A 26,918-nucleotide genomic window follows, 5' to 3' on the forward strand; every position below is an offset into this window, starting at 1 on the left:
CCTGTGGCTTCCAGCCAAACAATAGATAGGCATATGAGTTGAACATTTACCTGAGGTAGATACATTCCTTGGAGAGAACAATCATGGGAGAAAGAAGGGCTGCTTATGTACAGGGAAACAGCTCAGGGATCATAAGTGTATGGAGGGTGGACACAGGGAAGAGGTAACTATCTGGAGGAAGTATGAGGGGAGCTGTTGAATTTTGGTAAATTGTGGTGAATGTCATGAGACAAAGTGTATGTGAACTGCTGTATGGAAAGTGAATTTGCTCTGTAAATTTTCACCCAAATCACAATTAAAAAATAAAAAAAAAAGATTACTAAACCAATAAACTAAACCCACTGCTGTGGCCTCCTGACCCTATAAGCCAGAACAGAAGTGCCCCATAGAGCTCTCAAGGCTGTAATCTTTACTGAAGTTGACTTTCAATTTGCAGGCTAGCACTTCACCACTATGCCAGTAGGGCTCCTTTCCTACTAGGAAACAATACGGAACAGTCTTACTCAGTCCTATAGGATTCGTGTGAGTCCGAATGGACACAATGGCAACGGGTTACACCAGGGAAAAGGGACTGAATAAAGAAAAAAAAAAAGCAACTAAAAGGCACCTTCCTCTAACTTTGTTATTTTGCTTAGGGAACGCCCTACGATATCAGAGAGTAGACAGTTAAGCCTTAACTCTAATCAGACTGGTTAGAGTACAACCGAATTATACCCCTGGCCAAAGAACTACAAATCCCAGAAGGCCTTTCGAGAAAGCGGCTGCGCATTACGTGCTTCTTCCTTTCCCCTGCACCTCGTCACCGGGAAAGAACCTCCCCGCGGTGCTGTGGCTAGTGCTGGAAGAAGCGGAAGAAGATGGCGCTCACCAGGTGGGTTGTTACTTAGGGTCCTCGATACGGAAGGGTCTGAGAATACCTTTCTTTTTCATTTCCCTAGTCACACTTTCCAGGCGAGGAACTGGCCTGGAGAAGAGAGCAATGTGGGCCAAGACCATAGATAGGTCCTCCTGCCAGCCGCCGCGACGACTAGGCCTCGCTGAGGCTGGGGTCTTTCCTGAGTGTCTTCCCAGGTTAAGATCGCCCCCTCACTGAAGCCAAAGCCGTGGCGTGGCGAATAGTTAGTTGGTCCCAGATGCTGAGGAGTCTCACGTGTGTTTCACTCAAGCAGCCCAGTGGATGTGGAGAGCGCCACCTCAGGCCGGCGGCTTGGGTGGAAGAGATGGGAATGTGGGCAGGGCAGTGGCTTATTTGTTTCGGCGGAGTGAAGCCGGCGGGAACCGAATGCGCGGCCGTCAGGCGGGTTCCTGACGAGGTCTCTATCGGTTCTGTCCATTGCGTTTCCCGAAATGAGTACTCCTGCTAATGAAGGAGGCCCGGAAGTGAATAGGGATTTTAAACTAGCATAAGCCGTGGTCGCTCTGTACTAATATGCGTCGCAGCTCCCCGCTTTAACTTTAGACCTTAGAATTTCTTCCCTAGATGGAACCACTTCCGATTTTTGCTGTTCCCGGTTGCCTTGGTAACCGTATGTAAAAAGTCCCCGCCTTTGAGAAAAAGATTCTGTAAGTGGGAGATCCCACTAGTTAGCGACCTTGCCTGCCCCATTGAAGTAGAAAAACTTTTCCATGGGAACGCAACAGAAAAAATCTGGTGTCAAAGAAGCCTGTAAACAAAGTAATCATTGTCGGACGTCTGCTTGACTTCCCTTAACACAGCTTATTCTCCTCACACGTATTTGTCCTGACAGATGACAATTACTATTCGAAAAATATTTTAATCAGAAAATTGTGCTCTTCAAGGGGTTGTGGTGTATACAGAAGGAAATCTGTGTTCCGATGCATAGGCAATGAGGAGCAAGGCATACAAATATGAACAGTTGAAAAACAGCAAAAACCATAAAATTAGTGCAAAAAGACTTGGATGGAATGAGCTGTATGGACTGGAGAGTTTCCTTCAGTAAATGTTACAGGCAGTTGAGTGCAAGGCGCTGTGATAGAGGCTGGTAGATTTATGAGAGAAGGGTTTGTGGAAAAGGTGGAATTGGATGCACAGGAAAAATGCCCGAGATGTGATAGGTATTGTGTGTTTATTGCAGTGACCCAATGTAATGTTTAAATGGTTTTTCTTGGGGACTACATAGCTTTTTGATTTGTTTGAATTATAGTGTGCCATCGAGTCGATTCCAACTTAGAGTGATCCCATGTGACAGAGAACTATCCCATAGCGTTTCCCAGGCTCTAATCTTTATGGCAGCAGATTGCCAGGTCTTTCTCCCACAGATCCACTCGTGGATTCAAACCACTTAACCTTTCAGTCAGCAGCAGAGTGCTTACCATTGCACCCTGGCTCCTTTTTTTTTTTTTAACAAATTAGTTTTAGCTAACTTGATTTTCAGAGATAGTCTCAAGTTTACTGGTGAGGTTTATTTATATTATTTCCAGTATTTACCAAGGAATTTTGACAGCAAGGTCTTGACATACTGATACCTTAGTTTTGGTGTCATCAGTGATGTGTTACTAATACTAGAGGTTTCGAGTCTAACTGATTTCTATTTCTGTGTTTCAGTGTTTGAAGTTATACAGAGAATAATATCACTTGCATATAATATGCTTTAATGGTGCTGTTGACATTTTGGACTGGGTCATTCATTGTGTGGGGCTCTTTGTGCATGGCAGGATGTTTAACAGCATCCTTCTGTCTACCAGATGTCAGTGGCACCTCCTTCCTCCACAAAGTCTTGACAATCAAAAGTATCTCTAGACATTGCTAGATGTCCCCTGTTGTTGTTGTTATGTGCCGTCTAGTCGGACCCCACTCATAGCGACCCCTCCTTGGGTTTCTGAGGCAGTATCACTACGGAAGTAGATTGCCCAGGTTTCCTTCCGAGGAGTGGCTCGTGGGTTTGAACCGCCAGCCTTCTGGCTAGCAGTCTAGTGCCTTAGGCACTATGTTACCAGATGTCCTCTAGGGGTTTACATTGTCTCCAGATGAGAGCTAATAGATTCACTGCACATAACCAGCGGTCTGTTTTATCTATGATTATCTGAAAGCCAGCCTCTTATCTCCCCCTGGGAATGTTCACTTTTGTGGAAGTGTCATCTTTTTCAGGGAACAACAAAGTTGAGACTCTCTGGAAATCTAAAGTATAATCTGATTTGGTAATCCAGGCTCTGTTACCTGTCAAAGCAGTTTGCTTCTCTGGCAGGCCGCCTGCTTTTTAATCATTTTTATGATCTGTTCTTCCAAAAGAAGGTAGAGAAAAAGAAAAGATGGAACAAAAGTAAATATTTTGGTTTCTTTGTAGCTCTTTAGGTTTGTATCCTTATGTATTATCTATATAGGTTTTACTAAAAATAAGTTTGCTAAGAAGCAGACTTTTGACTCCATTTATTTATTTATTCATTCATTCAATTACTTAGTATATGTTTCTTAAAGGCCTACCATGTGCCAGGCAGTAATCTAGTGTATTCTAGTGCTGGTTTTATAGCATTGAATCAGGCAAACTTCCTATCCTGATGAAGCTTACATTCTAGTAAGGGAGACTCACTATGGATGAGTAAACAAATCAATAATGCAATCAGATAATAAGTGCTAGGAATAAAGTAAAGAAAGATAAAGGGGGTAGAGAGTGACTCAAGGGAGGAGCTTTTTTAGACAGGGTGGTAAGAAGACAGTTCTAAGAAGGTGTAATTGAGCATAGACATAAATACTAAGAAGCAAGCCATGAAAAGATTTTTGGGAAGAGTTGTCTATAAAAACATTATAGGAAAAGTTGTTGATAAATCGAATAATTTGTGGCATAGGGATAGCATATGTAAGGATCCTGAGGTGGCTTAAGGAAAAACAAGGACGTTAGTTTAAGAAAAGGCAGTAAGGATGGTGAATTTGAGGTTTAATGTGAATTTGTTTCTCCCCAAACATTTAAGGAGCCCCTGCTATAAGTCAGACAATGCATGGGGATTTAAAGATGGAAGAAGCAGAAGGCATGATTCCTGCCCCTCAAGCTGTTGCTCCCAGTCTAGTGAGAGATGAATATGTAAGTGAATAGGTGATTGCAATACAGTAAGACAGATGTTACAGACAGAGTGGTATGAAAAGAGGATCTTATGGGAGAATACATGGAGATAGCTAACTTAAACTAGGGGAGTCACAGGACAGCTTCATATAATCAGATGTTTATGAAACGTGTATTGAACAGTATCTAGACACTGTGCCAACTAGTTCATGAATTTTCTCATTTAATGCTTATAACAACCCTGTGAGGTAGGCACTCATGATCTGTCGTAACAGATGAAAAACTGAGGTTCAGAAAGGTAAGGAACTTATCCAGGTTTATAAGTGGCATATAATTTGCGCTCTGATGTATACTCTAATAGCACTTATTAGCTTATCATTTAATATAATTCATATGTATGGATTTCTATGATTTGATTGTCTTCTCTAAAAGACTATCAGTTGTCTTTCTCAATGTTATAGTTTCATCGCCTACCAGCATGGTTCCTGTACCTAAGTGATCCTTAAATATGTTTGAATAAATGAATAAGCACTACACTGCTGTTGTTGTTGTTGTTGTTATGTGCCGTCGAGTCGAGCCCGATTCATAGCGTCCTCTCCTTGGGTTTCCGAGGCAGTATCACTACGGAAATAGATTGCCCCATCTTCCTTCCGAGGAGTGGCTGGTGGATTTGAACCGCCAGCCTTCTGGTTAGCAGTCAAGTGCCTTAGCCACTATGCTACCAGAGCTCCTACACACTGCTATTAGTAGTGCTTAATCAAATATGCTTACTACCCAAGAATCATAAAAGAATCTAAATTATTTTTTACAATTAAACATATTCATCTACTGAAACCCTCTTGTGATACTTTGGAGTATTGCTATAATAACATTTATAATACTTAAAAATTGTCAGAAACTGTTTAGTGGAAAGGCTATTTTGATAAAAGAATAATATCTTAATTCTTTAGGACTTCTTCTTTGTTGCTTTGAACCCTTAAGTTTTAAATTGCATTCTGAACTAGATAGATACCCTTGGGACAAAACACTTATACATGCAACTTGTATTTTCTTTCTTTTATCTACTTCATTATTTTTACATTCACCCCTAATCCTTGTTCTTTTGTGTTGACACTAAAGTAGTTGAAAGTAAGGAGTCGAAGAGTCAAATAGATAAAAATAAGGAATATAAGTAAGGATACTAAGAAAACTATGTACTGGACAGTGGCCCCTGGATAATTGAGAATGCTTATTTGCTTATAAAAAGGAGAGAAATTTGGAAACATAAAAGCTCAATAGTTTGTCTGTTATGTGAATTGTGTGTTAATTCTTGATTCTAGACATATGCCTGCTCCCCTACACATAATTTTCACTGTACTTCTTTCTTTCCAGATATAATAAAATGACTGATACTGAATACTACCCTAAGTCAGTAAAATATCTCCTATCTGATTATTTTGTGTATTAAGGATGTACATTTGGCAGTAATGAACACCAAGGTGCCAGGCAGGAGTAGCATTGGCTGTGATGGTTAAGGTTACGTGTCAGTTTTGCTGGACCATGATTCTCAGTGGTTTGGTAGTTATGTAATGATGAGATCTGGCAGTCATGTATGGATCTTCTCCATTTTCACATAACAGTTTTCCAGAAGTGATCTGGTCTTTGGAACCTAATTGTTGATAAGTGAGGAGTGGTTGTATTATAGGAAAAATTGTTTCTCGTGACCAAATTGTTGTTGAGTGCCATAAAGCCAATTGTGATTCATAGCGACCCTATGTGATGGAATAGAACTACCCTACCAGAAGGCTGGCGGTTCAAACCCACCAGCCACTCCTCAGAAGGAAGGTTGGGCAACCCTACTTCTGTAGTGATACTGCCTCGGAAACCCAAGGAGGGGTTGCTATGAGTCAGGGCCAACTCGACAGCACATAACAACAACAACAACACTAGGTTTTCTTTGGGCAATCTACTTCCATAGTGATAACCACCTCGGAAACCCAAGGAGGGGTCGCTATGAGTTGGGTCCGACTCGACAGCACATTACAACAACAACAACAACATAGGTTTTCTTGGCTATAATCTTTATGGAAGTGGATTGCCAGGTCTTTATCCCAGGAAGATACTGGGTAGTTAAAACTGCCAAGCCAAACCTTCTGTTAGGAGCCAAGCTGTTAACTGTTTTGCTATCAGGGCTCCTTTGATGCCAAAAATTGCAGTAACCAAATTAAATGTATTTTTGCTTTTAAATTCTAACTTTTATTATTTTCCCTTACAGCTTTTTACCTGCACCAACTCAGCTCTCTCAGGACCAGCTTGAGGCTGAAGAAAAGGCAAGATCCCAGAGGTCACGGCAGACCTCACTGGTCTCCTCTAGAAGAGAACCTCCCCCATACGGGTACCGAAAAGGCTGGATACCTCGCTTATTAGAGGTAAATACGGATCTTCACGTTGTCTTTATTAAGTTGCACTGAAATTTCTTGTAGAGCCATTATAAAATAAATTTAAACCCTTAAATCTTTGCTAATTAATGTCAATATGATGGAATTTCTGGTTGTGAGCTCTCAATGTATAGTCCTCTCAGAAGATTTCTTTTCTCTGTGATACTTTAGAGTATCACTAACATTTATAATACTTAAAAGTTGTCATGAACTGTGATCACTAAAGAATGTGCCAGTTTGTGCCTCTTCGTGTGCCAGACTGTTCTATTTATACAGAGGAAACTAACAATCCCTTTATGTATCTAGGTATTAGAGGGTATAGTAAAATAAGAGGGAAAAAAATAGTGTGAGGAAAGTAGATTTCATGTTCTATCCCGGTCCCCTTCCCCAGCTTATACACACAGTCACATCATCCTGAAATGACAAACTCCTCCAGGTAAAACTACTACAGTGTTTCCTTTTCTGATTTCTTTCTCCTTATGTATAGGGAAGGAACACTGATGAAGAATTAAAAAAAAAAACAAAACTGGTTTTGCATCATAGCTGTGCTGCTTACTAGTTGTATGCGTCTGGGCAGATCCTTACCTCTTGTGATGGTTATGTTTATGTGTCAGCTTGGCTAGGCCTGATTGAGTGGCTGGGCAGCTGAATGTAGTATTCCCCATGATGAGACTGGTAATCAGCTCCATGGTGGAATATAGTATGAGCAGCTGAGTAGCTGCCTTTGGGTATGTGGTCTGCTTCCTGTATATAAGGAGAAGCTTTGAGAATGGTCTCTAGCCTATGGCACACTTGGACCCTGTATGTAGCCGTGTAGTTGTTCAGCAGCGTGCTATGCTCTGCCGACCTTGGGACTTAAAATGGATTTAAGTTAATGGCTTGCCATGTGGGTTTGGTAATGCTGGGACTGTGCCTTTTTTACTTGTCAACCTTGGGGCTTCTCAGCCTCAGGAGCTGTCTTGAGTGAAGAAATGCCTTTGGCTCCAGTGGGCCGGGAGCAGGAGGCAGAGCTGGACCCCACGGTTGAGGGGCTTTCATCCAGCCCCTAGAGCCTGGCATTTTGAACTTGGACTTAAAGTCTCCAAATTGTAAGAGAATAAGCTCCTGTTTGTTAAGGCCATCCCATTTGTGGTATATTTCTGGTCAGAGCAGCACTAGGTAACCAGAACACCTCTCATAGCCTGTTTTCATATCTTCAATTTGAGAACGTTAATACATGCCTGATCTACAGGTGATAATACTAATTTTTAGGGGTAGAAGGGAATTTGATGGTTGATTTAATGGGATAAGGAAAAGATGGACTGAGAATGATTCTTATTTCTCTAGTTCCAAAAAAACAATCTTCCTTGGCAGTGCCTATCCTTCTGACTACTTGGGATTGTGTGCTGAAATCGTCAGTTCAATACATATTCCTTTCCCTAATTCCAGAGCAGCTTTCCCAAGCTTGATGATCTTATCTAGGGAGAAAAGCAGACTTCCAAGACTTAAATATTTTGCCTCCTCTAGAGCTCCTCTTTCATCAAGCCTCTCCCTTTCCCAGTATCCATTTTGATACCTGCTAATTTTCTTCCTCCACATCCCAAGGAAGGTCCTGGCCTTATTAGAAATTTTAAATACTTACCCTACTCATTTTTACACCCAGTTATTTTCATTTGTATGATTATGATTATTACTTTATAAATGTGAAGGGCTCATGCCCTTAGCTTTTATGGGTCCAAGTGTTGAATATGGTGAAGTATTTACTGGATTGAAACTTGTTGCTTAGAACACCACGACAAGACCTTCTCAGACACTCCTGTACACTTTATAGACCCTAGAAGATGACCAGCTGACTAGATCATACTGAGTTTTAATGTACTTTCTTGTTTTGTTTTGTTTTTTTCTTTCTTACTTTCTTCCTTCAGTTGCCCTAGTCCTTAGTAACTCTAGTATGTGAAGCCCAGTCTTCTTAGAATTTTTAAGGGTGTTTTGTTTTGTTTCATTTTTCCTGATCATATAATTTGTGAGAAGCAGATAAAAATAAAAGATCACGAAAGAGGTTATAATATCATCTTATCTGAGGCAGAAAGCTAGTGATTGGCATCATCTCATGAAGGAGCAGAGTGTCTCTTTTGAGGAATGGCAGATAGTCTTTGTGTGTAGATTGCATACTGGGAGCAGCAAGCTTCGTTTTACATACAATGGGAATCTCATCCTTGCTTCCATTTCAGCCTGGTGATGATCACTTACTGTTAGGTGTTTTAAAATCTCACTTGACTATTGAAGGTTTCATATGTCCTGGTGGAACAGAACAGTTTATGTGAAAATCAAACCCAAATGGCCAGCTAATCTAATTGCTTCTTGAGGGGAGTGAATGTTTGTTAAAGAAGGCATTTTGTTCTAGTTTTCAAAATTAGAGCTATGATTCTCTGGCAGGCTTAATGACTGTTCAGTGCCACAACTATGCTTCTGAAGTACTTGTTATAGTTGGAGAATGCTAGCAAATCTAAGCATGTCACATTGTTGGCCTGGGTATAGGTGGTGTCTATTATGACAGTGGTTCAATGATTTTTGCCTAATTTACAAGCAAATTTACTCTCGGCTTTAGTCTGTTTCAAATCTGTCTTTAGCAAGTAAGTGTGTTGCACCATATATCCTGGATTTAACAAAATACTGCTTTAAGAAGGAGGTCTTATAAAAGTATATATTTTCATAATAAATTTTTTTTCTCAAACTCCTTCTAAATGAGTAATGGTTTTCTTATTGCTTAGTAGTTGGATTTGGCTTTTTTGAACTGAAAGAAAGGTAGCACAGGTTAGGAAAAGAACCCATAATTTTGGAGCCAAAAGACTTGGGTTCAAGTCCTACATGTGCAACCTGCAAGACTTTGAGAAAATCACTTAAACTTTCTAAAGCTCAGTATTTTCAGCATGAAAAACTGAGGCTCTTGGAAATTTTTAAGGATTAAATAAGGTCATATTGCAAATTACAAGGTACTGGCACAGTGGTTAAGCACTTGGCTGCTAATGGAAAGGTCGGTGGTTCAAACTCATCAGCTCTGCAGGAGAAAATACCTGGCAGTCTGCTTCCATAAAGATTATAGCCTGAGAAACCCAATGGAACAGTTCTACACTGTTCTATAGGGTCACTGTGAGTCAGAATTGACTCCACACAAACAGCAACAAGCAAATATTAGTAAATTTAATACAGCCATATAAAAAGTATACTTGATATTCATGTTTGGTAATCTACCTTTTTTGTAGTATTTAAACTTCATTGAAAGACTTTATTTAGCTTCTTCTACTTTAGAAGTCTTAGCACTTTTCTGAATACTTGTTTATAATCACTAATTATATTTATAATGGAAATGTGGATAAGCACATTCCTAAGTCCTTCCTACTCTATTCATTTGCTTTTCATTTTAACAGTGAGTACATGATTTCATGTTATTAAAATCTGATTCTAAGAAAAATTCTTTACATTTCTACCCTAACTATACTTGGACTTACCATCACTAAGAAAAATGTGTATATTAAATATTTGCCCTCTTTTAAACATTTTGTTTAATTTTCTTCCTACCATATGTATAAAATTCAGATTCTCAAAGCCTTTTCATGATCTGGTACCTGTCTATCCATGCAACTCTGTGTCAGTTCCTCTGTCTTCAGTGAGCTCCAGCTCCCCTGGACACTCTCCCTAGAACGTGCAAAATTCGTTTTTGCCACACAACCTTCACACTCCTGTTGGATCTGCCTAGACAGTGCTTCCCCCCGATCTTCCCATGTGTTGGTTACCTAGTGCTGCTCTGACAGGAATATACCACAAGTGGGAGGGCCTCAACAAACAGGAGTTTATTCTCTTACAATTTGGAGGCTTTAAGTCCAAATTCAAAGTGCCAAGTTCTAGGGGCTGTGTGAAGGCTCCTCAGCCTTGGGCTTCAGCTCTGCCTCTTGCTCCCGGCCCACTGAAGCTAGAGGCATCTCTTCACTCAGGCAGCTACTGGCTGCTGAGGCTAACAAGGCAGGCCATTAATTCAAGTCCATTGTAAGTCCCAGGATCGGCAGAGCATGGCAGGCTGTTGAATAATGACTTGACTACAAGCAAGATCCAAGCGTGCCATAAGCTAGAGACTATCCCCAAGGCTTCTCCCTATATACAGGAAGCAGACCACATCCCAAAGTCAGCTACTCAGCTGCTTGTGGTAGACCCCATCATGGAGTTGATTACCAGTCTCATCATGGGGAATAACTACCACCAGCTTCCCAGCCACTCAACCAGGACCAGCCAAATTGACACACAAACTGAACTACCATGGCATGACTGGCTGCTTCTCATCATTCAGGCCTTAGTTCACAAATTGTCTCTTCACAAAGGCTGTCTCAACGACCGTATCAAAAGTAGCCTCTCTTCCCCAATTTCTGCATTACCTTTGTGGCATTAATCACAAGCCGAAAATACAGTGTTTGTTTATATATTTGCTCACTAAAATATAAACTCCACTATATCAGAGACCTCTGTTTTGTTTATTGTTATATCTCTATTATCTAGCATAAGGGCTCAATAAATATTTGTTGAATAACTGTGTCTTAAATCTCAAATTACTATTAAATATTCCTATTCTTTCCTTTTTTTTTTTTTTTTAAATATGTAGGATTTTGGAGATGGGGGTGCTTTTCCAGAGATCCATGTGGCCCAGTATCCACTGGATATGGGACGAAAGAAAAAAATTTCCAATGCCCTGGCCATTCAGGTGGACGCTGAAGGAAAAATTAAGTATGATGCAATTGCCCGACAAGGACAGTCAAAAGATAAGGTAATTGTCTCATAATTTTCCCCCCATAAATATTTTGTGAAGAATTCAGAAATATTGTGTGAAAATGATAAATCCGTCCCCTACACCTTTTAATTTTATACTCCTAACTAGCAATATCAGTAACCCATCTGCAAAAAGGGAGTGGGGTTGGTGTCCTCTGACCTCTAAGATCATGAGAGGGAGACAGAATCACCATCAACAGCCCAAGGCTGGTTCCTGTGAGGTAGAAGCCAGACCAGACATGCCACCACCCTCCAGCCTTTTTTTACCAATTCTGACACCATCCCTCCCTCCCACATACTCTCTGCTGTTCTGCTGTGATCTGTGTTTGATAATCAGTTGTACTGGTCATACAGAACTTACAGACAATACTCATGATTATGGTGTTTATTAGGGAGGTAACAGGTTACTTCAGATTCAGGAATGCTCAGGATACAGTTCTTTGATGAGGACAGCCTCCCCTCAGCCATGCCCATAGGCATGCCTCTCTTTTGCCCTTGGCCTCTTGGCCTGGCCTCTGCCCTGCTTGGGCAAGTGTTACAAAGCTCTTTTAGCTCTGCCAATAGATGTACCCCACTCCTCCAGCAAGCCTCCTGCCCAGAGGCACTTAGCTTTCTCACTCCCAGACCAGGAAGCCTGTTGCTCTGTCTCATATCAGTCACTCAGTTCTGCTGCTGCTGCCGCTACTGCCACTGCCACCATCGCCAGTGCCTCAACACAAGGATTCCAGCTCCAAGGATGCACTCCACTCGTGGCTCTTCTCTGTCTTGATGGTAGTAAGATCCCCTTTTTCCACCTCTGGGATGGCTCATTTTAACTCTAGTGAGATAGCAAAACTGGTCAATCCTCACATTAAGGTTCTGTGCACCTTATTTGCACAGTCCCACCCCTACAAGGGCACCATGTAACTCATTTACATTATTACCAAGTTTTCTAATCCCTTTGGTGGGCCACAGGCACCTTACATTTGCATAGTCATTTGGTGAGAGTTACAAAGACTAGAAGAGCCATACCAAGTAATTCACTGCACCACACCATCGTTTGCTTCCACATCATGGCTTCTTAGCTTTCTGGGCAAAACAATTATGTATTCACATGAATATGTATCTCTACTTTCAACTGGGCTCCATCAGTGCTTCTGCCAACCTTTTTAGTGTCACTAAGATCTCTTAATCCTTTCTGTCCCCTCTCGGTCTTAGCAAGTGACTCCTATCTGCTTGCATATAATGGAAGAAAATGTGTCAGTTTCCTTCCACCTACACTTTGTCTTTTCCTTTTGTCTCTGATGGAAATCCCTCCTTTCTAAGCCTGATCTGACCATGTGTACTCTAACTGGCATCTCTTCCCTTTTTCCCTACAAGCTGAATCTGTTATTCTTTACCTCCTTTCCCCTTTAGCTCCTTCCTGTTAGCATTTTAAAATACTTACCTTTCCTATGTTTTGAAAAATATTTTTTCCCTGTCCACCTTCTAGCAACAACTTAATTTCATTCACTTTACATTCAAGTAAGGAGCTCTGGTAGTGTGGTGCCTAAGGCATTCACTAGCTAACCAGAAGGTTGGTGGTTCAAAGCCACCAGGCACTCCGTGGGAAGAAGATGTAGCAGTCTACTTCCATAAAGATTGACTGCCTTGGAAACCCAATGGGCATTGCTGTGAGTAAGAATCGAATCAATGACATTGAGTTTGGTTTTGGTTTGATTACATTCAAACTTCTTGTAAGAGTTCTTTTTTGACTTTTCTGCTTTTTAACTCCCTTTCATTTCTCAGTCCACTGCAATATGGCCTTACTTCAACCAGTCTGCTGAGATAGCTCCCTGGCAAAGATCTAAGACCTATTTTATCATAACACATTATCTAATTTGTTCCCATGGCTTTAACTAGCATTCATGCTGATTACTGTCAGATCTATGTCTGTATCCCAATTTTCACTCCTGGGATTTAGGTCCTTATGTCTTACTATCTACAAAGGCAGGTCTATCTAGATATCTTCCTAAGTGCCAGTGCCAAAAACCTGGGCATCATTCTTTTTTCCCTTGTATTTTATTGATACATGTTTTTAAATTATACAAGTAATATATTCTTATGGTAAAAGATAAAAGCAGTACATAAGTATATACTATATTTTTATGCAAGTAACACATGTGTTACATAGTTTTAGTGAACTGAGTTCATTTCTTATGTGCACTATGCATGTGTGCACATTATATGCAAAAAATACGATTGTTTTGCCTGTTTCTCCCACTTCACTACTGTTAATACAAGGATGTGTATCTTTTTTTATTTTTTTAATTTTTAAATTTTTATTGTGATTTGGGTGAAAGTTTACAGAGCAAATTCATTTTGCATACAGCAGCTCACATACACTTTGTCTCATGGCATTGACTGAAATTTCCCACAATGCAACAGCTCCCCTCTCACTTCCTCCCCATGGTTACCTCTTCCCTGTGTCCTCTCCCATGCACTCCTGACCCCTGAGCTGTCTCCCTATGCATACACAGCCCTTCTGTCTTCCCATGATTAATCTCTCCAAGGAATGTATCTACCTAATGAAAAATGTTCAGCTCATATGCCTGCCTTTTGTTTGGCTGGAAACCCCAGGAGTGGGTTCAGTTCCAGACCTGAAGAGCAGCTAGGGGCCATAGTCTCAGTGGTTCCACCAGCCTCTATCAGACCAGCAAACCTGGTCCCTTTTTTTTGTTTTTTAAAATGATTTTGAGTTTGTTCTACATTGTTCTCCCTCTCTATCCAGTATCTCCAAGATCCCCCTCCGAGTGGTTAACAGTGGTAGCCGGACACCATCTAGTTCTTCTGGTCTTATAGTTGTATAGGCTGAGGATCACATGGTGTACCAGTCACTTGGACTAGTTGTTCCCATGCATCTTTGGTTTTCTTCATTCTTTGCTCTGGACGAGGAGAGACCCATCGTTGCATCTGGATGGCTGCTTGCAAGCTTTTTTTAATTTAATTTAATTTTTATTATTGTGATTTGGTTGAAGATTTACAGAGCAAATTCACTTTCCATATAGCAGTTTACATATATTTTGTCTCATGACATTGACCACAGTTTACCACAATGCAACAGCTCCCCTCCCACTTCCTCCCCATAGTTACCTATTCCCAGTGTCCATCCCTCCATGCACTCCTGCTCCCTAAGCTGTCTCCCTGTGTATAGGCAGCCATTGTTTCTCAATGATTGTTCTCTCCAAGGAGTGTGTCTACCTCAGGTAAATGTTCAACTCATATGCCTGTCTTCTGTTTGGCTGGAAACCACAGGTGTGGGTTCAGTTCCAGACCTGAAAGGCAGCTAGGGGCCATAGTCTCAGTGGTTCCACCAGGTTCTATCAGACCAACAAACCTGGTCCCCCCCCTCTTTTTTTTTCTCCAAATGATTTTGAGTTTTGTTCCACATTGTTCTCCCTCTCTATCAAGGATCTACTACACAGATCCCCTTCCAAGGGGATGACAGTGGTAGCCAAGCACCATCTAGTTCTTCTTGTCTCACAGTTGTATACGCTGCAGATCGGATGGTGTACCAGTCGCTAGGACTAATTGTTTCCATGAATTTTGGTTTTCTTCATTCTTCTTTGCTCTGGATGAGGAGAGACCCATCGTTGCATCTAGATGGCAACTTGCTAGCTTTTAATATCCCAGTCGCTACTTGCCAAAGTAGGAGGTAGAACATTGTTTTATATAGTATGTTATGCCAATTGAGCTTGATGTCCCCTGCTTGCAAGCTTTTAAGATCCCATTCACTACTCGCCAAAGTAGGATGTGTAGCAGTGTTTTTGTGTAGTATATTATGCCAATTGAGCTTGATGTTCCTGCGACAATGGTTCCAAGCTTCAGTTCCAACTACTTGCTCACTTTGGGTAGCTGGCTGTGGCCAAGAAGTGACTACAGCCTTGTCCCTTTACAAATACACTTGTAGAAACATTGTCTGCCAACCGTATACATGGTAGTGGGCATAGACATACCTAATCATTCAGCTTGTCCACCCATTATCTACCCGTAGGTCAATGTTTGCCTTCACTGACAACGCAGTACTGTATGTGCAAAAGGGTTCATCTTTGCTGTCTGTAACTCCCATGTACCTCTCTATGTCTTCCTCTTCCTCAGTGCCACAGTGTTGATCACTCAACATTTGGTACATTGCCATCACCCAAATCAATACTTGTTTCTACCTATCTAACAGTGTGCCTTTCCTTCCCCTCCCACCCCTGATAACCAACAAAGAAAATTTCCTTCCACACATAAACCTTTCCTTGACTTTTTACAATAACGGACTGATAAAATATTTGTCCTTCTGTCATTGACTTATTTCACTCAGCATAATGTCCTCCAAGTTCATCCATATTATGCGGTGTTTTGCAGAGTCAACGTTATTCTTTAGGGTTGCATAGTATTCCATTGTGTGTATGTACCATAGTTTGGTTATCCATTCTTCTGTTGATGGGCACCTAGGTTGTTTCCCTCTTTTGGCTATTATAAATAGTGCTGTGATGAACATGGGTGTGCATATATCTGTTCTTGTCTTGGCTCTCACTTCTTTAAGATACATACCTAGTAATGGAGTTGCTGGGTCAAATGGTGTTTCTAATTGCAGCTTTTTAATGAATCACCATACTGCTTTCCATAGTGGTTGTAACAGTTCAAATACATCAGCCACTCCTTGGAAGGAAGGTTGGGCAATCTACTTCCGTTGATACCGCCTCGGAAACCCAAGGAGGGGTTGCTATGAGTCGGCTCCTACTCGATGGCATTACACACACACACACCAGCAGTGTATCTTCCTAAACCTTTTCTATGGATATAGATACTTGTGTATATGTTGCCACTTTCTACACACATATAAGCATTTATATCTTTTTATTTATTTTTTTTACCTAAATGGGATTTTAATAACCATAATTGCCTTTGACCTACTTTTTTAACTCAACAATGTGTCTAGAAGATTTTTGTTAGCTATTAGTGGTTAGGTGGTGGTTATGTGCCCTCGAGTCGGACACGACTCGTAACGACCCCTCCTTGGGTTTCCAAAGCAGTATCACTACGGAAGTAGATTGCCCAGCCTTCCTTCTGAGGAGTTGCTGATGGGTTTGAACAGCCAGCCTTCTGGTTAGCAGTCAAGTGGCTTAGGCACTATGCTACCAGAGCTCCCTAGCTATAAGTCTACTTTATTTTTTAAAACTCTAAATGGAATTCCCATGGTGGTGTTGCACCCTAATATTTTTTATTTTTATTTATTTATTTATTTTGGCAGTTTTCCCTCACACCCTAATGTTTTAAATCATTTGTGATTTCTAGTTTTTTAGTATTGCAAACAATACTGCATTCAAGATCCATATGCAAACTATCTTTTTGCACATGAGTATTTGTATAAAATAAATTCTTAGAAGTAAGACTTACTGAGTCAGAGGATATGCAGATTTCTAATGTGAGGTTTGCTACTAGTATGTTCTCTAAAATTCCTTTGATAGAAATCATTCCAGTTCTTTTGTTTCCCTCAGATCCTCTGTCTATTTAGTCACCATAAATCTATCTTATCTCCTTGACACTTCTCAAATATAGTCCCTTCTCTGCTGTTTAGTTTAGGCTCTTATAATTTCTTGTTTGATTTACTACAGCAGAGTCTGAACCCATCTTGCTATGTTTTTGCCTGTGTGAAAAACGATTTCACCTGTGCCTAATTCAGTGTGTGTCTGTGTCTGTGTCTGCGTCTGCCTGCCTGCCCGCCCCTCTCTTTTTCCTCTTCCTCTCCCTTTTGCAGGAAGCACACTACACTTATGGGCCTACCACTTAAAACTTCCATAGCTTCCTGTGGTCTTTAGGATAAGGACCAAGATCTTATGGCATGGTCAGACCCTGCTTATCTTTCTAAGCTCAACTCTTATGGCCAAATACTGTAATCTAAATATAAAATAGTCCAGTTTTAAACCATTCTATTTATTTACAGCAAAAAATAATTACAAACAGTTGATAGAATAGAGAAAACGTTGAGGCATTCCCTAGAAACACCTGTCACAGGGAACTATTTACAGTTCCCCTAATATGGTATATTCTCTCTTAACCTTGGAAACTTCCTGTGGGTTTCCTCCTCTGCCTTTGTCTGATTGAATTCTATTGCTTTCAAATCTCAAGTCACTCTTCACTGTTCCCAGTCATTCTCCCTGAATATCCTTGGCTAGATTGTGTCCCTCTCTCTACTCCCTATATTTATCATAGTAGTTGTCACCTTTCATTGTAATTATCTGTTTACTCATTGTCTGTGTCATTTGATTATAAACTCTTTGAGGACAAAGATTATGTCTTCTTGGTCTTTTCCTCTCAGCACCTGCTCTGAGAGGAAAACTTAACTGCCTGACAGCTTGACACACGGACATTCATCAGTGTTTTTTGGGTGAAGTATAGCAGTTTCATAATGTAGCAGAAAATTACTTCTCTCGAAGTCAATAAGGAAGCATAGTCAACTACAAAAGGAAAATTAGGGCCCTGTACATGTAGAACAGGTACTTGAAAGTTCTGTGTGCAATGCAGGCCTTCACTGGACTCCAGCACCCTTCTTTGGGATAATCAGGATTTTTGATTGGTATACTGCCTCTCCTCTTCTATATGTTAGGGAAAAAACAGCATTTTAGGGCAATAATTTGGTCCTGGCAGTTTGTGTTATTTTGAATGGAATACAGCCTTAGCCCATTTTGCATTATATTTCAAGACTAAGCCAAACTCACGATTCTGACTCAAGCAACCCTATAGGATAGGATAGAACTGCCCCACAGAGTTTCCAAAGCCATAAATCTTTACAGAAGCAGACTGCCACATCTTTCTCTTGCAGAGCAGCTGGTGGGTTCAAACCACCTTGGTTAGTATCTGAATGCTTTAACAACTGTGCCACCAGAGCTCTTTTTGTCAAGACTGGAAACAAGAATTTTATCTAATTTTAGGAAATGGTGGGAAGTTTTTTCTTACTCCGGTCAATACCATCTGTATTGGCTATTATTTTATGTTGAAAATAGAGTAAATCTATTAAAACTGGGCTGTTTATTTTTGAATTTCTGTATTCTTGCCAATTTGGTTCTTTAAAGCATTGTTCATTTGTATTTTACAAGCTTTATATGTTTATCTGTAATTCAGCCACTAGAACTGAACATAACTAGTTGTTAATAGAGGTACCACTCAGGTTCATATAGCTTTTTGGTGGTGGTGGTTTTAAAAGTGGATGGACTGATGTATGAAGTCTTGGAATGCATTTAATAATTTGACATTAACTACCCACTATGTGCCATTGTCTTAGGTTCACTTTTTGATTGTTTAGGTGTTCTTGAACATTACAATGTTTAACATATCTGGTACTACCTATTAAATGCCAGTAGTGCTTCCCCTTGCCCTGTTCATTATCTTAAACAGAAGCAACCTCATACACTTACAAAGACGGGGGTGGGGGTGTACTAGGGATGACGGACACTACTGGAGGTGGCAGTGACACCCTATTTGAAAACCACTGTTGTTAGGAAAAAATAGGAATTGACAACTAACAGTATAAAATGAGACAGATAAAATTGTCGTTCTGAAGACTGATAGGCAGAGTCTTCAATCTAGGATGAAGACAGTCTACTGGGTTATTATTGTCTTTGTTCTGTGTTGCAAAGATTTGTGATTTATTTCAGAGGGGTCTGGTGTTCTTCAGAAACCAGGGGGTTTGCACTGAAATTTTACTAATAAAAGAACAAGAGAGTTGAAGAATAAGCAGATTCTAAGAGGTAATTTTTTGGGGCAAGCCTAAGGCCATTGATAGATCTATACATAAAAGATGAAAACAATATGTAGGACTTATCGATGATACAGAATTGGAAAGGTAAAGGTTTCTTGGAGTAAATCTTGAACTCAATGACTTTTTTTTTTTTTTTAATTATTACTTAAGTGATAAATCTTGAAATAAAAGGTCTTAGTATATGCATTTTTCCTTCTGAGATAGTTACCTGGGGAATGTTGCATATAGGATATTATCTAAAAGATGTCCCCTACCCCCTCCCCACCAAAAACCAACAGCTTTAAACTGGCCCCAAGATTTAATTGTATGTTACTACTTTGTATGATGTTACAAACTAGCTAAGCCTAACGATAGTCTGTTCTGTTTTTTCTAATCGTAAATATATTGGCAGGTTTATTCTTTTAGTCCATCTAATTCTTTGCCAGTTTTCAATAATAAGGAAAATTTTTGTTTTACAGACGAGTTATTGCTTTATCTTTTTCACAAAGCTCTTTTTTGCTACTGTTACCTTCAAATGCATATTGTATTTTTCAGATAACCCTCCCCAAGCCCTTTGCTTCCTGGGATATCCTGAGTGTTTTCAGCACATTTGGTTCTTAGGCAATAAAAATTTGGAGTTTTGTAGTTAATTACCATGGAAGAATCTTGCTCTTCAGATGTCCTTCACTCAGCCTTGTGAGATGCTAGAATCTTACTGATACTCATTTAAAGGGTTATTAACTTTGGAATACCCAAATAAGAAATAGCAAATGACTCTGGTATGCTAAATTAGTATTGAGACTGTGTTGAGCATGTATGACTGCCAGGGAGCCATTTACTTAGAATCCCTTCCTGTAATGATCTCTGTGTAAAAGTGATTAACTCTTCATAGTCTTAGTATTATTTTCTAGAGTAGTATATAATATTCAACTTGTGATGATGTGGATTTTTCCATCCTGAAAGGAGAGAAGTCTTATGAGGTCAGTTACTAGCTGTGTGACCTTAATACTCTTCTCTTCTCATTGGAGTGAGTGTTATAGCCCCTTTAAAAATGAACAGTCTTAAAGGAAGGTGGCACTATAGCTCACATATGAATAGTATGTATTTTGTGCTAAATCATCTACATTTGTCATTCCTGAAAAAGACAAGCTAGAGATTTCAGTGTACAGTAAGATCATTTTTTTGGGGAAATCAACAACTTACACAAAATGTTCTTCAGGGCCTAATATATAAGCATCTTTAGCATGGAATAAAGCATCTCTGAAATTTATTCATTCATACATTCATGCCGAAAATATTGCTTGACTACCTCCTATGGAGCAGGCATTGTTATAGGCACTGGAGGTACTTTAATGAACAAGAGATTCTTTCTCAGTAATACAGGTATAATCGTGCATACCTCATAGGGGTGATACTGCTCGTTGCCTTTGAATTGGCTCCTATTCATGGCTCCCTTATGTACAACAGTCTCTCATCATCATCTTGTTTGTTGATAGATTTGAGTCCACTGTTGTAACTCTGGTGTCATTTCACCTCATGTGATGGTGTCCCTCATTTTTGTTGGCCCTCTATATTACCACACATGATGTTCTTTTCTAGCAATTAGTCTTTCCTGATGATGTGTCCAAAATAAACAAGTAAACATTCTGCCATCCTCTCTTCTAAAGAATATTCTGGTTGTTTTTCTTCTAAGATTGATTTGTTTCTTCTTTTACAAAAAAAAAAACCCATTGATATCAAGTTAATTCCAACTCTTTGCATCCCTATATGAGAGAGTAGAACTGCCCCATAGGGTTTCCAAGGCCATAACCTTTATGGAATCAGACTGCCACATCTTTCTCCCGGAAAGTGGTTAATATTTATAAAGCAAAAGAACAGTAGAACACAGTAAGTATTCATTAAATGGTAGCTCTTATTATCAATATTATTATTTTAGAAGGGGAGACAGATAATAAGTAAAATAAACAATTCATACTGTGCTTTAATGACAGTAAACAGGGTGCTGTGATGCAGAATGATTGGCTGGGGAGATTGCTACTGTAGCAAGTCCTCACCAATCAGGAGAGGCCTTACCAGTGTGTGATCTTTGATCTGAGACTCAGAAATTGAAGAGTCACTTGAACTGGAAACAACACACTGTAAGGACAGAGTTGGGGAATAGCATGTCATGTTTAAGAAACCAAGAAAATCCAGTGTGATTGAAGCATAAGACGTGAGGGAGGGAGAGGTACAAGAGGAGATTTAAGTAGGAGGCAAAGCCAGGTGATATCAGGTCATGGAGGCCATAAAGTGTTTTTTTGCTCTGTGGGGTAGAGTGAGAAATTAAGACTAACATTCATTGCCTTTAACCGGTTTCAAGGAATACTGTGTGACAATTGTCAGTAAAAGACTTCCATAGTGATGTTGTTGTTGTTATTTGCCATCGAGTCAGCCCTGATTCATAGCGACCCCTCCTTGGGTTTCCGAGGCAGTATCACTACGGAAATAGGATTGCCCAACCTTCCTTCCGAGGAGTGGCTGGTGGGTTTGAACCGCCAGCCTTCTGGTTAGCAGTCAAGTGCCTTAGGCACTATGCTACCAGAGCTCTTACATTATATACACACTTATATTATCCAAATTTAGGCCTGCTATCTGATTTCTACCAGGCCCAACATGGTTTCTTTTACTTACTTATTATCTTTTATTTTGCTTTGAGCAAAAGTTATCAGAGCAAATTAGTTTTCCATTCAACAATTTATACACATTGTTTTGTGACACTGATTGCATTCCCCACAATGTAACAGCACTTGTCCCATTTCCTCCCTCTGCTCTCTATTTCATCCTTCTTTCTCTTCCTTCCTGCCTCCTCCAACAGGGTTTCTCGTAGGGGACCCTGACACTGAAGGCCCTTGAAAACAGACATTTTTTTTTTTTTTTAATTTTTTTTTGTTTTGGGAGAAAATTTACAGAGTAAATTCACTTTTCATACAGCAGTTCACATATACTTTGTCTCATGTCATTGACCAAAATTTACAATGCAACAGCTCCCCTCCCACTTCCTCCCCATAGTTACCTCTTCCCAGTGTCCATCCCTCCATACCCTTCTGCACCCTGAGCTGTCTCCCTGTGCATAAGCAGCCCTTCCTTCTCCCACGATTGCTCTCTCCAGGGCGTGTGTCTACTTGAGGTAAATGTTTAACTCACATGCCTGTACTTTGTTTGGCTGGAAACCACAGTTGTGGGTTCAATTCCAGACCTGAAGGGCAGCTAGGGGCCAAAGTCTCAGTGGTTCCACCAGGCTCTATTGGACCAGCAAACCTGGTCCCCACCTTTTTTTTTTTTTTTTTTTTTTTGCCTCCAAATGATTTTGAGTTTTGTTCCACATTGTTGTCCCTCTCTATGCAGGATCTTCTACATCCCTTCCAAGTGGATGGTAGTGGTAGCTGGGCACCATCTAGTTCTTCTGGTCTCATAGTTGTATAGGTTGCAGATCGGATGGTGTACCAGTCGCTAGGACTGATTGTTTCCATTAATTTTGGTTTTCTTCTTTCTTCTTGACGAGGAGAGACCCATTGTTGCATCTAGATGGCAGCTTGCTAGCTTTTAAGATCCCAGTCGCTACTCACCAAAGTAGGAGATGGAACAGTGTTTTGTATAGTATGTTATGCCAATTGAGCTTGATGTCCCCTGTGACTATGGTCCCAAGCCCGCAGGATCAACTACTCGGTCCCTCTGGGTAGCTGGCTGTGACCAAGTAATGACCATAACCTTGCCCCTTGTCAGCTCTACTATACACCTGGGAATTCTGATCATTCACATGAAGTTATAGGCCCATTGTCTGCCAACCCTATATATGATCTTGGATACACTCTCCATTTAGACATACCTAATTGTTTAGCTTGTTCACCTATCCGTCCATATACCCATGTTTGCTTTCACTGACAACTCAGTACTGTATATGCAAAAGGGTTCATATTTGTTGTCTGTACTGCCTATATACCTCTCTATGTCTTTCTCATCCTCAATGCTGCCATATTGGTCACTCACATTTGGTATATTGCCCTTCTCTTCACCCAAATCAGTATTTATCTCTATCTATTTAGCAGCGTTCCCTCCCCTCCCCTCTCACCCCTGGTAACCAACAAATGTCCTCCAATAGATAAACCTTTCCTTAACTTTTACAATAATGGACTAATACAATATTTGTCCTTTTGTGACTGACTTATTTCACTCAGCATAATGTCCTCCAAGTTCATCCACGTTATGCGGTGGAAAGCACATTTCTTATTTCGATGCCATCTATAATTCCCAAATACTTTAATAGAAGCTTACGGGGCAAATTTTAAAGAAAAAAAGAAGTACTGGAGAGTAACAAATTATAAACTTTCTAGTCTTTGCTGCTTGAGGCCAATTCTTTGATACACATACAAAGAAATGACAACTTAATGAATATAAGGAAAATTATTTACGACTACAGGCACATCTCATTTTACTGCACTTTGCTTTCTTGTACTTTGTAGATAATGCCTTCTTTTTTTTTTCCCCCCCAAACAAATTAAAGGTCTGTGTAAAAACGAAACAAAACAAAAACACCTGGAATATGTCATCTAAAAATTAAACTTTTTTTTTCTGCTTTTTTTTAAAAAATAAAAGTTTGTGGCAACCCTGTGTCAAGCAAGTCTGTTGGTGCCCTTTTTCCAGTAGCATGTGCTCATTTCATGTCTGTGTCACATTTTGGTAATTCTCACAGTATTTTGAACATTTTCATAATTCTATTGCACACTTAATGGACTACTGTTGTTGTTGTTGTTAATTGCCATCTAGTCGGACCTGACTCATAGCGACCCGCCCTTGGGTTTCTGAGGCACTATCACTACGGAGCTCTGCTAGCATAGTGCCTAAGGCATTTGAGTGCTAACCAGAAGGCTGGCGGTTCAAACCCACCAGCCACTCCTCGGAAGGAAGGTTGGGCAATCCTACTTCCATAGTGATACTCCCTCGGAAACCCAAGGAGGGGTTGCTATAAGTTGGGGCCGACTCCACGGCAAATAACAACAACAACAATATAGAACGTATTTGTTTTTTCATGGAAGAAAGTGTTCTGGGTTTTTTTTAACTGTGGCACATGCTCATTTTCTTAGCCTATGAATAGAATTGATGCCAGAAAAGAGCAACATTGTAAGTAGAGTGAGGTCAGTGAAATTTTCCAGGCCCAGTGAATTTGGAAATTATTTGGTAACCTGACTTAAATTCTGATGAGTTTATAGTCCAAAATAATGGTAGTATTGGCATTTTATATCATCATTAATTTCAAGTCGCAGTGAACCTTGAAAATAGGGGTCACTGATGAATAATACTTGGTTGGCACAATTTATTTGGATACTGCCTTGATTAGAAGATATCAAATAATTTAAATGCATGGGGTCAAGGGAAAATTATTAACTCATATAGCCAAGGCAGCAATCTGTGTTGATATTTTAAGCTTCCTTGGTTTTAAAATCTAAAAGACAAAATCTGAGTGTCCTTAAGAAATAAAAATCTAAGTGTCCTAAATTTGTAAGTATGCTGAGAGGACATAACTACTTGTGAAATCACTTAATGAGGTTGCTTCCTCTCGTTGTCTGCTTTTCTTAAGCCTGCTTGTATTTAAACATTTTAGGTCATTTATAGCAAGTACACTGACCTGGTTCCCAAGGAAGTTATGAATGCAGATGACCCAGACTTGCAAAGACCAGATGAAGAAGCCATTAAAGAGGTAACTGGGAATTGATCTGTATAATTATTTTAGATCATTTTTTTTATATCATTATCAACTTAGAAACCACTCAATGTGGTTTTTGTTTCAGATCACAGAAAAGACACGAGTAGCCTTAGAAAAGTCTGTATCACAGAAGGTTGCTGCAGCCATGCCAGTTCGAGCAGCTGATAAACTGGCTCCTGCTCAGTATATCCGGTAAGAACATGCTTGAGTCATAGTTTCAAGCTGATTGATACTGGGAGAGTTCTGATATTATTTCACTATCCTATTTACATAGTGGTTAAAGCATTTGGCTCCTAACCAAAGTGTTGGCGGTTTGAACCTCAGGAGAAAGGTGAAGCAGTCTGCTTCTGCAAAGATTTACAGCTTTGGAAACACTGTGGGGCAGTTCTGCTCTGTCCTCTGGGGTCGCTATAAGTCGGAATCAACTCAGTGGCAGTGGGTTTGGATTTCTTTGGTTACTTAATCACAGTTGTCAATGTCATTTCTTAAATAATGACTCAAACCCTATTAACTTTCTGCAGACAATTGAAAGCAGATGAATTTTTAAGATATCTACTTATAAGATGTTAGCTATTTTTAAAATACATTTTTTGTTTTTAGAAATTCATAATTGTAATATTTGATCCAATTCACAATTATTATTTTCCATTTATATATAATAGGCATCCAAATGATGTTCTAATTTTTGAGGAGTTTTCACTCTACTGAATCTTTGTGTAAAGGAATAATTCACATATAGATATTAGGGGAAAATTGAGAGCTAGCAGTACTGCTACCATTATTCTCTTTCTATTTTACAACTGAATAATACAGTAGGTACTGTTTTTTAGACCTCTTATCTGTAAAACTGAGCATAAGCCTTCTATGGTGAGAAAATGGACATAGATGGATTATTTGCAAACTGATACTGATTTAGTTTACACTTTGCTTATTAACTCATAATTTGTTAGTTCCCTGATCTAATGTTAATCTAGTATTATCTACTCTGCCTAAATATTTTTCATTTTTCTCTTAATACTTTGTAAAAGGAATTGAAAATGTAGTCTATCTTGAGGTTGTAATAGAGGAAAAGTACCTATTGAAAATATACCTACTGAATTATTTATACCTTTAGTTTCTTCTCCATTCTTCAGGTACACACCATCTCAACAAGGAGTGGCTTTCAACTCTGGAGCTAAACAGAGGGTTATTCGGATGGTAGAAATGCAGAAAGATCCAATGGAACCTCCAAGATTCAAGTAAGTAGGTAGCTTCATGAGCATGAACCACTGTTAATTGAAAAGGATATTAAAGGACAAAAGTTGTAACAGATTTATTTGTAATAGCCAAAAATTAAAAATAACCCTAATGTCCATCAACAAGTAAATGGATAAAAAATTTGTGCTACATCTATACAATGGAATACTACTGAGCAGTAAAAAGCAATAAACTAGTAATACATTAGTTAAAAGTATTAATACAATAACTGCTGAATCTCAAAATAATTATGCTGACTGAAAGAAGCCAGACAAAAATAAATACATACTGTATGATTCTACTTATATAAAACCCTAGAAAATGCAAACAAATCTCTAGTGACAGTAGATGACTGGTTGTCTGTGAGAATGGAGGAGAGGGGAGAGAGAAGAGATGGGAGGAATAAGAGAGATAGCTAGAGGCATGCAGAAATTTCTGGGGGGATGGGTATATTCATTATATTGATTGTGTTGATGGTTTCACAGGTGTGCACATGTGTCAAAATTACCAAATTGTATACTTTAAGTATCTGATTGTCAGTTATACGTCATTAAAACTTTTTTTTTTTTTTTAAGTATATTACTCTTTGAAATGATAATGATATTATGGAGGTGGGGTGGGTGTGGACGATGACATGGTTGGCCATGGGTTAACAGTTGCAAAAACGGCGAGGAAGCCACATGTTCTGACCTCCTCTAATCTCACAAGAGGAAGACAGCAGTAACCCAAGGCCTATTACTGCAAGGCCAAACATGCTGCCTCCCTCCAGCCCTTTCACCAACCGTTTCTCCCAAAGCACCCACCACCTCTCTCCTGGGTTTGATAATTCACTGCAGTGGCCACACAGAACTCACAGATTACAGGGTTTATTAGGGAAGCACCAGTCTACAACTCAAGTTCAGGAAGAACTCTCAGTCTCTCTCCCAGCCCACCGTCCCTCAGCCAAGAGTCTCTCACAGTCTCTTTCC

The 26,918-nt window shown here is 39.8% G+C and overlaps 1 protein-coding gene across 1 annotated transcript in view; it reads left to right on the forward strand.

Moving 5' to 3' along the window:
- Positions 1 to 857: 857 nt before the first annotated feature.
- The window catches only part of SNW1 (SNW domain containing 1), a 39,728-nt gene continuing 13,667 nt past the window's right edge, over positions 858 to 26,918 (forward strand). Inside the window, exons 1-6 of the mRNA XM_007941324.2 lie at positions 858 to 871; positions 6,271 to 6,424; positions 11,064 to 11,225; positions 24,613 to 24,708; positions 24,800 to 24,906; positions 25,848 to 25,952. Coding sequence (XP_007939515.1) covers positions 858 to 871; positions 6,271 to 6,424; positions 11,064 to 11,225; positions 24,613 to 24,708; positions 24,800 to 24,906; positions 25,848 to 25,952 — 638 coding nt within the window. The remainder of the gene's footprint in view (positions 872 to 6,270; positions 6,425 to 11,063; positions 11,226 to 24,612; positions 24,709 to 24,799; positions 24,907 to 25,847; positions 25,953 to 26,918) is intronic.

The sequence above is a fragment of the Orycteropus afer genome, unplaced genomic scaffold, assembly GCF_000298275.1.
Source record: "Orycteropus afer afer isolate SDZICR_OR568_19922 unplaced genomic scaffold, OryAfe1.0 scaffold00079, whole genome shotgun sequence".
In the NCBI taxonomy this organism is placed as follows: domain Eukaryota; kingdom Metazoa; phylum Chordata; class Mammalia; order Tubulidentata; family Orycteropodidae; genus Orycteropus; species Orycteropus afer.